This window comes from Neopelma chrysocephalum, unplaced genomic scaffold, assembly GCF_003984885.1.
Source record: "Neopelma chrysocephalum unplaced genomic scaffold, ASM398488v2 Primary Assembly neopelma1_26, whole genome shotgun sequence".
NCBI lineage: Eukaryota > Metazoa > Chordata > Aves > Passeriformes > Pipridae > Neopelma > Neopelma chrysocephalum.
In genome coordinates this window covers 20529011-20542390 of record NW_020897695.1, presented here as the reverse complement: position 1 = coordinate 20542390, position 13380 = coordinate 20529011, and the positions used below count along the sequence as shown (strand labels likewise).

At 40.3% G+C, this 13380-nt stretch overlaps 1 protein-coding gene across 9 annotated transcripts in view; it reads left to right on the top strand.

The window, feature by feature from the left end:
- Positions 1–13380, top strand: part of HECW1 (HECT, C2 and WW domain containing E3 ubiquitin protein ligase 1) — a 265996-nt gene that overhangs the window by 51931 nt on the left and 200685 nt on the right. Inside the window, exon 2 of one of the 9 annotated variants that reach the window (XM_027675825.1) lies at positions 12427–12484. The exons of the other annotated variants lie outside the window; for them this stretch is intronic. Within the exon in view, the coding sequence (XP_027531626.1) occupies positions 12458–12484 (27 nt within the window). The 5' untranslated portion in view covers positions 12427–12457. The remainder of the gene's footprint in view (positions 1–12426; positions 12485–13380) is intronic. 9 annotated transcript variants of the gene reach the window in all.

The window sequence follows — 13380 nt, the reverse complement described above, 5'->3', positions numbered from 1 at the left end:
GTGGTCAGACAGTGATGTCTCTAGAGATGGAGCTAGTCTTAGTTTTAATCTAGTGATTAGGCTCAGACTGGCCTAAACAAGACATTGGTGTAATTTCATTTTCTGTTACTGGAAGACAGTTCCAACATGCCTTTGGATCCAACTGTATACAGTTTCAGAGGTTTTTGATGTCAGAAGAGGAAAAACACTCTTACTGTACCATATAATCTTATTTAGGACAGCTAAGGATCACCAAAAGAATAGAAGAATAAATCATTACAAGAAAATTATCATGCATAATAAGTTATATTAAGAAAGAGGGAGTTAACTCCTTGTTTTGAATCAAGAGAATGATAACTGTGACTCTTGATTTTTTTATCATACTCTAATTAATATTCCTTAGGGTCAGATGACTGTGGTGTGAAATCTTGGCATCAGATGGAATACCGATGCTTTCATCATAGCCACTAGTATAATACAAAAATGAGTGTACGAGTGGGTTTTTAATTGGATTGGTTAAGTAAGATGGTTGTTCATCCATTGTCTTCAACTGTGAATTAGCCAAACATAAAGTATTGTATGCCTATGGCATCCAGTAAAGATATTGTAATAGTAATATGTTGTTTGAAATGTAGACACAATCAAATCTGTGTGAAGAGAACAGATATCAGATGATGGGCTTGTTTGCTGCCTATTGTTGATTATTTCATTGGGATTTTTTGAGGTTTTTTGTTTTGTTTTGGTTTGTTTGGTTGGTTTGGTTTATTTCGTTGGTTTGGTTTTTTGTTTGTTTGTTGGGGGTTTTTTTGTGTAGTGGAGACATCTCATTTTCAATGTAATACAACAATACTGTAAATGAGTAGGATGTCTAATAGGGCTTTAAAACTTGTATTTTTGAAATCATGTCCATGCAACTGAGGTGGAATAATTTGAGACATAGGCTGAGAGAGCACAGAGAGCACAGAGAGAAGGTACTGCAAAGGAAAATGAGTCTTTTAAGCCTCTAAGCACCAAGTGTAGAGAACAGAGACATAAGCAGGGAGAGGTTGTGTGTGTAAGTGCACATACCTTTTAGGAACAAACTGGGCAGAGAACCAAGGGAGATTTCTTTAGTACTGGACACTGAAAACATGCACACAGAATTACTTTCAAGTTCAAAACTTAATCTTCCTTTATTCTTAATGGTAACCTTTTTATCTGGAAAGGTAGTTTCACCTGACAGTGTTGTTTAGGAGCTGGTAAGAGTTTCTCTCTCTCTTATTGGTTACAAAATTTTCCTGTCTAAAAAGATGCGTTTTATTTTTTCCTTTTATTTTTTTCTGCTTTGCACAATTTTTTTTAGATTGTTCTAAGATTGAGATGGATTCTCATTAATTCCTCAGCTCAGCTGCAGTAGGTTCAGGGACAGTGGTGAACTCTCAGAGAATGTGTAGTCCACAGGAATCATATAACTTATAAGTTTATAAGAAACTCTTACTGGCTTCTTCATGGCATTGCAGGTTCTGTATATATAAAAGTGATCTTGAGCAGAAGAGAAAACAAATCAGTTCCTTGGGGGTAAAAAAATGCATATTTGCTTAACTCTTTTAGTTAAGAGTGTCCTTTAAATTCTCATGGTTACAGAAATGATGAAATATAGTCAAGTAAATAATTGTTGTTTTGGAAGAGATTACACTCAGGAGTTATTTTTACTTAGTCCAGGATGGGAAATAACAGTCATGAAGGCAGAGATAGAAATGTTGTCTTATTCTTATCTTTGATATCTGTTTTTCTTAAAAAGTTTTAGTCAATTTCAATTCTTAAAAGAAAATCAACTACTGTCACACTTATGGAAGTAAGACCTTGCTTTGATTTTTTTTTTTTTAATTTTACCAACTACCCCTTTTTATAGGGTAAAATTATTTAGGGAAGCAAGACATTATTAATGGGGCTAATATTTCACCCGCTAGAACTCAAATAGCAAATTATAATTCTCCTCAGCAGTACAGGAATTTCACCCTATTATTTCCTAGGTCTTGTTAAAAATAAAAGGACACAATCAATTGCAAGTAACTGTTTTTCGTGCAAGTCATATCTTGAAGACTGCCTGAAATACTTCAAAAGAAGATGGAACTTTGCTGATCTGATGGGATGGAAATTACTTAAATGGCTTATGGGATGGAAATTATTTAAATGGCCTATTTTTTAAAATGTTTCATCTTGCTCTTTCCATTTAGAAGATGGTGCATAGTAAGTAGTGGGACATTAATGGTCTGGGTAGGACTTACTGGGCTGTTGTACCTGTGGGGAGGTTTCTGTGAAGATAATCTGATGTGTTCTCAAGTCTCTCTGCTTGAGAAGTAGCACTTACCTTCTTCAGTGGCTTTTTATAAAGTCTAGTGTCATCTTTTAGCTGCCTGATTCATTATCCTATGTATTACTTTTACCAAGTATACAAATATGTTCCTTACAGCCGACTTGAAATGCTGTGAAAATGGACTGCTGGATAAATAATTAGTGATTACTAGTGTCCAGTAATCATCATGGCTTTACATTTCATCTGTGTAAAAATTTCAGCTTCTCTAAACACAGCTTGCTTGTAACTTCAGAGATGGTACTGGTTATCTACTTTTTGGGTTCCCAAGAATAAGCCTGTTGAGACTTGCTCCTGGTGCTCCCCAAGAGGTTTTATGCAAAGTGAGCTGGAACTAACAAGTTAGCAGTAGTAATGCTTCTGGGTTGGGATATTTTTTATTTTCAAGGAGGAAAAAAACAACTTTAACCTCTTCCTTTTTCTATCTTCCATTAACAACTTGGTCTTTGAATATTGCTTTGAAATAGTGAGTGGTGCAATTCTAAATATGACTCCTTGAGATGCTGTTGTGCTAACATTTGCCTGTGTGTTTATGGGGAAGCGCATAAAAGTCTGGTGTATCACAGTCTGGCACAGAGATGCAAAATCCGTTTATATAGTAGACCGAGGTCTCAAACGTCTCTTTACCATAATTTCAGTGTTTAGTAAACTATTGAAATCCAGCATTAGATAAGGTAATACATGCATGACTTTGCCATAGATAGTGCCAGTTTGTTGTTTTACAGCATCTGTAGTAAAAAGAGGATGGAAGTGGGGTGCAGGGTAATTCCATCAAAATAATAAGGATGAGTCTTGTCTGCTGCCTGCACAGCTGTTAGGAAGGCAGTGTAGCCTTGAGATTTTTGGTGGTGGTTTAGAAACAGGAGTAAGAGGGTCTGGTATTTATCATTTACAGTGGAAGCTTGCTGGGTATGCTGCTTGCTTCTTTCCCTCCCCCCCATTTTTGTGCCTATTAAATATAAGCTGTAGTTTGAAGATACTGATCATTGAACTGAGCAATTCGGAAAAATGTTGCTGGTGCTGCTAATAGATAATTGGATGTTTCTGTGTCCCAATTCATCAGATAAGTTGAGGAGATTGCCAGCTCCAGAGACGTCCAGCAGCAATTTGTTGTACCTGAAGCATGCTGCTTTGCGGACAAAGGCTTTTGTGGTTTGTCACAGTCAGAGGGGAGTAATGGCATTTAGGCAATGCCAAATAAAGTTGTCTGTCTTGTACCTTTTCCTGCTATAGATCTAATAACTTTAGCATCCTGCTTGAATACAAAATACCACAGTAGTTTACAGCATGACTGTCATATGTGCTGTTTGTTCAAGTCATCTCTATTCCCCCATCTCTGTCTGCTCTGGCCAAATGATGGCTCTAGGTAGACCCTGAAATTCCATTTGCAAGTGCAGGGTTATAGGGACAGGATAAGGGATAGAAATGCTGACGATTCACTAATTCCTGTTTCTTTAGGAGATGTTCTGGTTTCCTTGTGCTTGACATTTACAGCTCATTCAGTGGTAAACTTCATTTGGTAAGCATTAACTCATCTGCAGATGTTAGTATTCCACTGATCTTTTAGGACTACTGTTCAGATCCAAGTTCATTTCACAAGTGGCTGATGGACTGTGTTAAACTGTTTTTCTGCTTAAGTCAGTATACTGCCAAGTATCCACATTGGTAGGAAAATCACGATTGTCAGGGAGAGACTGAAGACTTGAAGCCAGTCCCTTCAACCAGTTATTAATTATAGTATATTTGAGCCAGTGGAGCGATGAGAAATTACTCCATCTGAAGATGTGGTGGTGTACACAGCTCCACCTCATCAAGCACAATGTTTTCTACTCAGGCCAGTGATGAGTCTCAGTGGCACTGCCCAAGCATGAGTTTGGCAGCTGCTGTTCCTACATCTGTCCCAGAACTTGCAGAAGTCTTTTGAGCCCCGTAGTTGAACTGCTGATGCCTGTGCTGATGCATGAAATTTATTAATAAGAAAAGGAAAAAAGTGAAACAAGTAATCAAAAATATCTATGGACCACTTCTCCTGGAAAATGTCTTTGCTAACCAAAATATTAGGTAAAAATGGACATATGCATCATTACACCATATATGAGAAATGGATAACTAATGTTAGTGATACAGAAATATGAACCCTAACTGAGACCTTTCCTATTGGTCCCTAATACCAACTTGCTTTAGTTTTCATTGTGCACTGTCAGTAGCTGCACTGTTATGTATACAGTCAAGGATGTTGATGAGTAGCCTGACAAAATCCAGAGGTGGAAGGAGAGGTTGCAGAGAAGCCTGATGTTCCAGAGGCTTGTTAAACAAGAAGAATTTCAACTCTTTTGGAACTTGATCCCTTCATTGAGGATAGGAAATGATGCAGGAGATAATTGGTTGAGGTGGGCTCTGCAGGAGAAGCTTTCAGGAGACGTTCAGCTTGTTGTTGTCCAGTGTTTGTTTCCCTAGGGCCTCAGTCATTGTAGTATCCTGTGTAGGAATGGATGTGTCTCACTTTCTGTCCAACCACAATACTGCTGGAAGCATCCTCTGCTTACAGAGAATGTTCCTCCAACTGTATTTTCTTTCTCCCTTATGCCCCTTTTTTGCTTTGTAGGTTTCTGGTTCTGCAAAATATATCAAACAGCTGCTCATCTTCAGAGGAATTCATGACCTGTGGATACCCTTCCTACCATCTTTCCTTTCACACCAAGAATTCAGCACTGCTGTTGGTCAACCTTCATTGCCAACATCCTTGGAATGTTTTCCCCCTTTTCAGTTAGTCTTCACAGGCTCTCCCTTGCAGTCTTTCCTGCTTGCCAGGCAAAGGAAATACTCTAACATCCTATTCCCTCTTTTTAAAACTCCTGCTTTCTGCAGTGTTACAGAAAATTTGACAAACAGTTGGAGTCTGTCCTGAGACCACAGCTTACTACAGCAGTGAATATTGTCTCATTTTCTCTTCAGTCTCTGTTCATCTCAAGGTCTTAGTGGGCATGTGTGAGATGTCACCTTGTTGGGGGCAGAAATGATGAGTTTTGTTCTATGCTTGTGTCTCCTTGCTTTGTGAAGGATCTTGGTTCAGAACCTAGATTCTAAATTTTGTTGTAATGTGTCAGCATTGATTCACAGAATGGTTTGGGTTGGAAGGGACCTTTAAAGATTATCTAGTCCAACCTCCAAATAGTATTGTTCATAATATAACATTTAGCATAATGTCAGCTATTTTTTGTTAGTATTGCTTGGCTGAACAGGGAACTCAGATTGGAAGTCAGGAGGAAAAAAATTGTATGGCCTCTGTAAACGAGGTCAGGCTTTGCAGGAAGATTACAGGTGGTCAATGCTTCAAGCCTGTCACTGTTTTATGAGGCATTTGGACAATGCCCTTAATACAATGCTTAAATTTTTGGTGAGTCCTGAAGTAGCCAGGCAGTTGGACTAGATGATCATTGCAGATCCCTTCTAGATGAGCTATTCCTTCCCTTCTTTTCCTCTTCTTCCTACCCCCTACTTTCCCTACCAGTACATGCTGAGGAAATTGCTGATGACATTTCTTCCCAGCCCTGCACTAACAGAAGGGAGTGAATACCCATAACCATCTCCCAGCCTAGGCATTGGCTCTGTCACCTTGTGGGAAGGAGACCTTCTCACCTTCTGAAGGGGGTGAGAACTGTGAATCATCTCGAGATAATGGGACCATCTGCACAAATTTGCAAAAAGCAGGTGTGATGTGTGGTTTTTGAAAGTTTTCTCTGTTCTTCCAGTTTCCCTGGATTTCCGTGGGATGGCAAAACCCCCTGTCTCTGGGGGGTACAGCCCTCAGTCTGGTACAGGATGTGCTCCTCAACTAAATGGTTTCAGATCTTTTGGAGGTGTCAGTTTTCCTGTAGATTTTGTTTCTTCTCCTTGTACTCATTTTGAGAATGCCTAAACCATGTTCCTTGGGAAAACATACTAAAATACAAGAGCCTGAGAACAGCAGCACTTCCTCAGGGGGAAGGTCCATCTGGCCCAAAACTTGATCTCCAAAGGGGCCAACCACTAGTGACTAAAGGAGAGCACATGAGCAGTGCCAGTCTGCTTCTCTTAGGGTCCTGGGGGTGCTCACAGGCCTCAGTGGCTGGGACCGACCTCCTCTGGGATTCCCACTTGCACTGTCTCCTGCCAAGGGCCCAGGGGACATGTCCCAGCTTAGCCTGGGACCTTTAGTCCCTGCCTGAGCTGTGCTGGAGGTGTGCCTGTTTCTGTCTCTCTCTCCTGGATGGGTATAGGCCCTGCACTGCAGAGAGCTGCTCTCCAGGATGGAGTCCTCAGACTTGGGTCATAGGTTGTTGCGCAGAACTCTGAGAATAACGTGTCATAACTATTCTGTTCTGTTTCCTGTGCTCACCATAAGCTAAATAACACAGAGGCTTTTATTTGCCTGCTGTGACACTGGCAGTCTCACGTGGTTCCAGGTGGACATATAAAAAGCAAACTCTTCAGTCCTTCTTGGCAGCAATCTTCCAGGTGTGTAGGGCCTCTAAAGGGAGGCAGTTGCCTTTTATTGTCAGATCCCCACCTGTCCAGCCACCTCCTTACCCATGTCAGCATTACCAGCATCAACCTTCCTCTTCACTACGTGACTGTAGAATTCATTAAAAGATTCATCAGCAACCTTTATTCACACTCCTGCAGAGTAAAGCATATCCCCACAGACAGCAGTGATATGAACTGCATCACACTCACCCACCAGTGTTTGGTCTCTTGTAGCTTTTTCAGTGTCTGGGCTGGTTTGGCATTTTCTGCTGTGAAACTTCCCAAGTGGAAGCTCAGTTAATGCCAGACATGGATATTTTGTTCCCCAGGAGGCAGACATCAGTTTTGAAAGGGACTGGACTGGCATCACCAGCTTCATGTTCGGAGCCCACCCACACACCCCATCTGTAGCTCAGCTGCCCAGAGGAGGCTGGATCTCCTGGTCGTGACTATGTGGAGCTGGACTCCAGCAGGCTACTGATGGGTGGAAGCCCCCTTAGCACATCTCTCAGGCTCCACCCTTCTTGCTTTGCTGTCATCAAATGTAGGAAATAAGGAAGTTTGTGGTCAGGTCTTTTAATTTAGATTGCAGAAAACCATCGTTCAAGAAATGTAGGTTTCCTTGTCCACATCATATTCTGGATTTCATGGCACCCAAGAGGCAAAAGCAGCTCTATCATGGTGTGGTTCTACAGCCCCATACTCCTCATCAGCTGAAGCGAATAGAGAAGACCATTACTATCTGAGAGCTTCCAAGACTGAGCTGCAAATTGAGAACAATGTGGTAGATTTGCAGATTAACAAATGGAAGACCTTACCTGAAAATGGCATGAAGATGTTGCTATCTTTTTTTATTTGCCTTTGGTGTAAAACAATCAGAGTTTTCATTTTATGTTAATATGTACAGATTTTGTGCCTTTACTTGAAAAAACTGGAGTGCTTTCCACAACAGATGTAACTCTGATTTTGAGCCAGATTTCAATGCAACTGAGGTTTGTCTCTGGGCAATTAAAATCCTCAATTAACATATTAATTATTTTTCTAATGATATTGCATTATTTTTCTTTTCGTCTTCTGAAGGGAAAAGAAAGTGTCTAATTTGTATACTGGTTTGTGAGTTATTTAGCTAATTTACATATGAGAATTTGTTAGTATTTATCTTGCAGTCACAAAACTGTGGATTTATTTTAAGGAATTTTATATATTTCCTGCTCTAGTGAGGTGTGTTAAAATAGTAGCTTCAGCTGGCAGTTGCAATTACCAAACCTGCAAAATGCAAGAGTTTCTTTTACATGTTTTTATTTGTTGAGATAGAAGGAAGAAACACTTTTAGCATAAATAACTAATGCTACCTATCTTTCTCTGATCTTTGTAAAAACTGAAAAACCTTTCAAATATCAATTTGTAGAGGTTAAAAAAAATAATTCTCATCTCTTCAATGTTGTTCCAATCCCTTCAATGCAAAACAGTGCTTAAACCGTGCAGCAGGCAGCTGTTAATTAGCAGCATATTGGGGCTGATGCTGGCAGGGATGATTGAGGAAGGGAAGCAACAGAGAAACAGAAAAGCATATGTGCAGGACAAACATACCTGCTTTTCTGTTATTGTTAGCAGAATTTTTTATGGACAGAAAAGCGTGTTCTGTGTTCTGCTAGCATGGTTGTGTGTGGTGCTCCATCTCTGTCTCAAGTGGCTCAGTAGTTTGGGCAGATGTTTCTTCTCAGATGCCAGATCAGCCCCTATGCAGGTGGTTTCATACTGAGCACAAGTCTCTAGAAACAAACTGTTGACCATTGAATGAAATAATTTTTCAGGATTGAATAGGTTTTCTTGCACAGACTGAGCTGTTACTAACCTGTACTATATGTCGTGGCTGGAGATCTGTTGGGCTAATTACTGTACAAATTACCCCAAGGCACTGAACAGTTCATGGGTGAAGAGCAAGCAGTATAGAAAGCGCGGGCTGCAGCAGGAGACAAGGGTACAGCAGAAAGGTAATCATGTACATGTAGATGTGTGCACATGTATGTAGAGATGTAAACCAAGCATTGATTTTAGCTGTTTGCATTCCTGCTCTGTTGTTATTGGGGTTTTCTTTGCAAAAAGTGTTCTTGAGTAAGGAATTTGAAGCAAGACAGCGGGCACCAGCAGGATATGAGTCTGAATATTTCTTCAGGCAGGCCATGGCATACATAAAGATGATGTTAATGTACTTGTACGATAAGTAGAAAAAAACAGAAGGTACTCGGAGACTCTATAAGGGGGAGGATGGAGGGGTTGAGCATCAGCTGCAGAGACTAGCAATGGCTTCTGTAGGGAGGGGGACAAACCTGAAAGAAATGAAAAGTGGACGGGGAGAAGGGGAAGAAGGAATAATAGCAGAAATGAAGAAGATACATAAGAAAGCTGAAGGGAGAGGGATTGAGGCACAGCTGGGCTTGTCAGGGCTGAATAGCAAACAAGAAACCTTAATGTTAAATGATGGGTGATGAAAGAGAAGGTGTTAGGCAAGGTGAGAGAGATAAAAAGAGAAATCAGGGGGGTAGTGAACATCAATTAAATCAACTTCAATTTGCTTCATTTTCAGAAGGAGAATTAGGTTAGGAAGTCTCCATTGCTCAGTGGACTCTTCTCCCTATTTTTCACTTTTCTCCTGGATCATGCTAATCTCATACAGAGATCTTAAAAAGAAAATACTCATCCTCTATGCAGGGCTAATTTTGTTGGAAAACTGTTGTTCCCAGACAGAAAATCAATGCATATGCAGGCTGCGAGTAGTCTTGACACAAACAGCACAACTCCTGTATTCTTTAGTCCGTTCCTTTCACTTCTTTATCACACAAGTTCTAAACATAAAAATAGTTGGTTTTGTGGCCCTTGAGATGATATGTTGGCATATGCATTTATTGAAATAGAATATTTTATTGAAATAAAATATTTGCTGTTTCGACTTCTATTGCAATAGCAACTGGCAGACCCAGTCATGGACTGAGAAGAACAGGACAAATGCTATAGAGCGCCATGTGAAACCCAAACAAAAGTGCCAAGGAACATGTCATCTAGATGTAAAGAGAGGAGTTCATAAGTGACAAGAGACAGCCAACAAAGAAATCCAGAAAACAGTGTTCATCAGAGCACCGATAATCTTTCTGATCACAGGCTCTCCAATTTACCTGAAGTGCACTTCAACTATAATTACATTTCTGAAGCACATCATTTAGCATAAATGTACCCCTGAATAAATCTATTCATGTGTAAGATAGCACCTTTCCTATCTATTGGTATTAAAGTTTGAATGCATACGGGCCCACGTGCCACCTGTCCTGGAGCAGAGAGTGAATAGTCTGCAGGTGGCAGAGCCCTGGGCACAGTGTGGCACTGGAGCTTTGCTGCCCTGTGGGGTGTTCCTGTGTGGATGATGGCAGCTGGGCCTTCTGTCAGGCTTGCTATAAACCCTGAGCAGCATCATTCTTTCTGGATTAAACATGTGAAGGGATCGCAACACATTTTATCTCCGTGCAAAAAATGCTTTCTGTGACTCAGTATAGGTTTTGCAGGACGTGTGAGCCAGGCAGTTTAGGTAGATAGTATATAAGTTTATTTTTGCTTCCCATTCACAAACTAAGTGACTTGAATTGAAGTCTGTAATGCTGAGATGCTTTGAGGAAGGAGGAGTGAGGAAATTTATTGCAATAAATTTTGGGGTTGTGTTGTCTGCTGCAGCCATGCTCAGCACAGCAGGAGGCAGGCTGCATGCAAGTCTGGGAGCTCTTCCTCCCTCCAGAGTGATCATGCAGCATCCCTGGTCTGCATAACCTGCTGTTGCGGTGTGGATGCTTTTGAAGGTAGGAGTGGGGCTGTGGGCTTTTCATATTGCCTGTGGAGTATGAAACTTCCTCTCTATGAAAGCTGCATTAGAACTGGTTTAGGAAGAAACCTGTGCTTTTATCCCAAATCACTAACAGTAGAGACATAAAGGAATGTCTCTACTGTACATGGTACAATGTAGTATATGACTTTTTGTGATGTGAGAAGCTATTAAGTCTGAAACCAGGTTCTGTAAGGCTGTAGAAAATTCATGGTGACTGTGGTTGTGAGAAGTGGATTTACAGTTCAGCTATTTGGAAGAGGTTTTGTTGTGTGCACTCCTAACAGACAGCTGAAAAAAGTATGCATGTGGATTAACTTCTCTGAGATTACCTTTAAAGATAATGTGGCTCCTTGCCCAACTTTCGGATCACCCTGCTTTATTTCCAGTGTAAATACGCTTTTTCAATAAAAGCAAAGGGCCACCAGACTATAGGCAGTTGGCAAATTTGGGTCTAAAACAGATTATGTCCCTGAGATTTAGTGCCTTGTGCAATGCAGAAGGAGATAACAAAGCAATGTGTACTTTTACTTTGTTTAATTTCATGGCTATTACATGTTTTGAAAGCCTTTTAATATTGGAGGAGTATGATCAAATGGTATTGTTTTGTTTTATAAACCTTTTTTTTTCAGCTGAACATTTCTGAACAGTAGAGCGTCTTCCTAAATCCACTACCTTGCCCAACTCTTTTGCGTTCTCTTTTTTTGTTTTTGTGTTGGCCATTTTAGTAGTGTCGTTGATCATGTTGTTTTAAGGCTTTATTTTTTTTCCCTTGCCTTCTCAGCTGTCGTTGAGTGCATAGCAGAAACTGATGGTGGGGATGAATGTCAGGGTGGGCCAACAGTCTCCAGGTGTTGAACTGTCTTGTTGCTGAGGTGCTTTCCCTGCTAGTGCTGTGGAGAAGCTGTAAAGTGTCAGTGTGCCCTGATCACAAAGGAGAGCTGAAATACAGACATCATAAATCTTGCTGTTGTGTCTGAGTTGTGGACGTCTTTCACTTTTTAAATTATAACTTAAAGTTTTATTATTGCATGTTTGGAGAGCCTTCTGCCCTTGCTAATTAGGCCTCCTTTATTCAGATTTAAGTTTCTCTTTGTTTCCTTGTTTCTCTCTGTGTAGTTTTGCATCATGTGGATCCTTTAATACTGGTTGAGGTTGAATAGAGAAGCAGAATCTTGTTCACCGTATTTTGCAGTCTGATCTTTGACTATTCAGACTATGTTGGATACCTGATCAGCTCCAGCATGGTACACTGAAATTTACTTCATTTGTGGCTGGTCCCCTCAATATCCAAGCTTGTCAATAAATTGATGGGAAGAGGATTGTCTGGCACTCATCTAAGCTCACTCAATGCAAGGATTTTGCAATGAAGCTGAAGATCCATTGATGGTGTCTTGTCTTTCAGTTTCTTCCTAAGTTAAATGGATATTATGTTTAATCTTATACAGCCCGAAAAGTTTATTGTACTTAACACCGTTCCTCCTTTTTTAAACACATGTGTTTCAGCACTGAACTGTAGGACAGCTTCCAGCTCTACTGGAACATAGTGTAGTACACTGTTAACACGGTAAGATGTACTCAGTACTGAACAGTGGAACAAATCAATTAATCAAATGTCGTCAAAACAGACAGGTTTTGGTGGAAAAAACAATATTTTTAAATGTCGCTTATGTTGGTTATGGGATACATGCTGAGTTAACCTCATTGAACTTTTCCCCAGGAATTGATGCGCTTACAATTGGCGGGTCATTATGCTGCTCCACCTGTGTAGTGTTAAGGTCAGTGTGTTTTTCTGATTATAAAAACCATCCATACCATTCCATTATAAATTCACTACCATTCATATAATGGAATGTGCCAAAGCTCGGAGCTCGTTGCAGCTGCCCCCGGTCCGTGTTTAAGATCAAACAAAGTGGTTCAGGTATTTTGAGCACCTTTTCAAGAACACACCCAATCAAGCTTCATTTGAAGTGATCTTTTGTTGTTTATGTTTTCTTTTTTTTTTTTTAATGACCTACTAAGCATCCATCTGATGTCAGTGTTGGTTTTTTGTGTGGCCGGCCCAAGAATTCTTATTGAATCAAGACATGGTGATTATAAGATCATAGCAAGGAGGTCCTGGGAGCAGCAGGCAACTGTAACACTGCAGTTGCACGAATCCATGCGTGGGCAAAACACAAAATGCATCAACCACTCACCTTCACAAGACATTTTCTGAAACCTGCAGCTTCTAACTGTGAATTAATTCTGAGTCATCACAACACACAAATCAGCCATCATGGTAGACACTAATGTGTGAGATGCAGGGATGTGTGACTATGGCACTAATCACTTACCAGGGGAAACTGTGAGATTATGTGCATGCGTAACACACTGCTGCTGTATGCATCTTCCTGCATAGCTTAGTCTTCTGAATTGTTATGCATTATCAAAGACAGCCAGAATGTGCACTAAAGCTTATCTACTGTTATTTCTGTCACTGAAATGTTGATATGGTTGGGGCTTTTGTTTGCGTGTTTGCTTCTATATTTTCCTTTGTTATTAATCATGCAAATAACTTGAATTCTGTGAAGAGTAAGAGTTCAGTGAATAGCCATGTATGTTGTAGGTCATTATGTTCTTCCAGTTTCACAAGGACATATCCTTTCTGTGTCAAGTTTTGCACTCTGTAGTA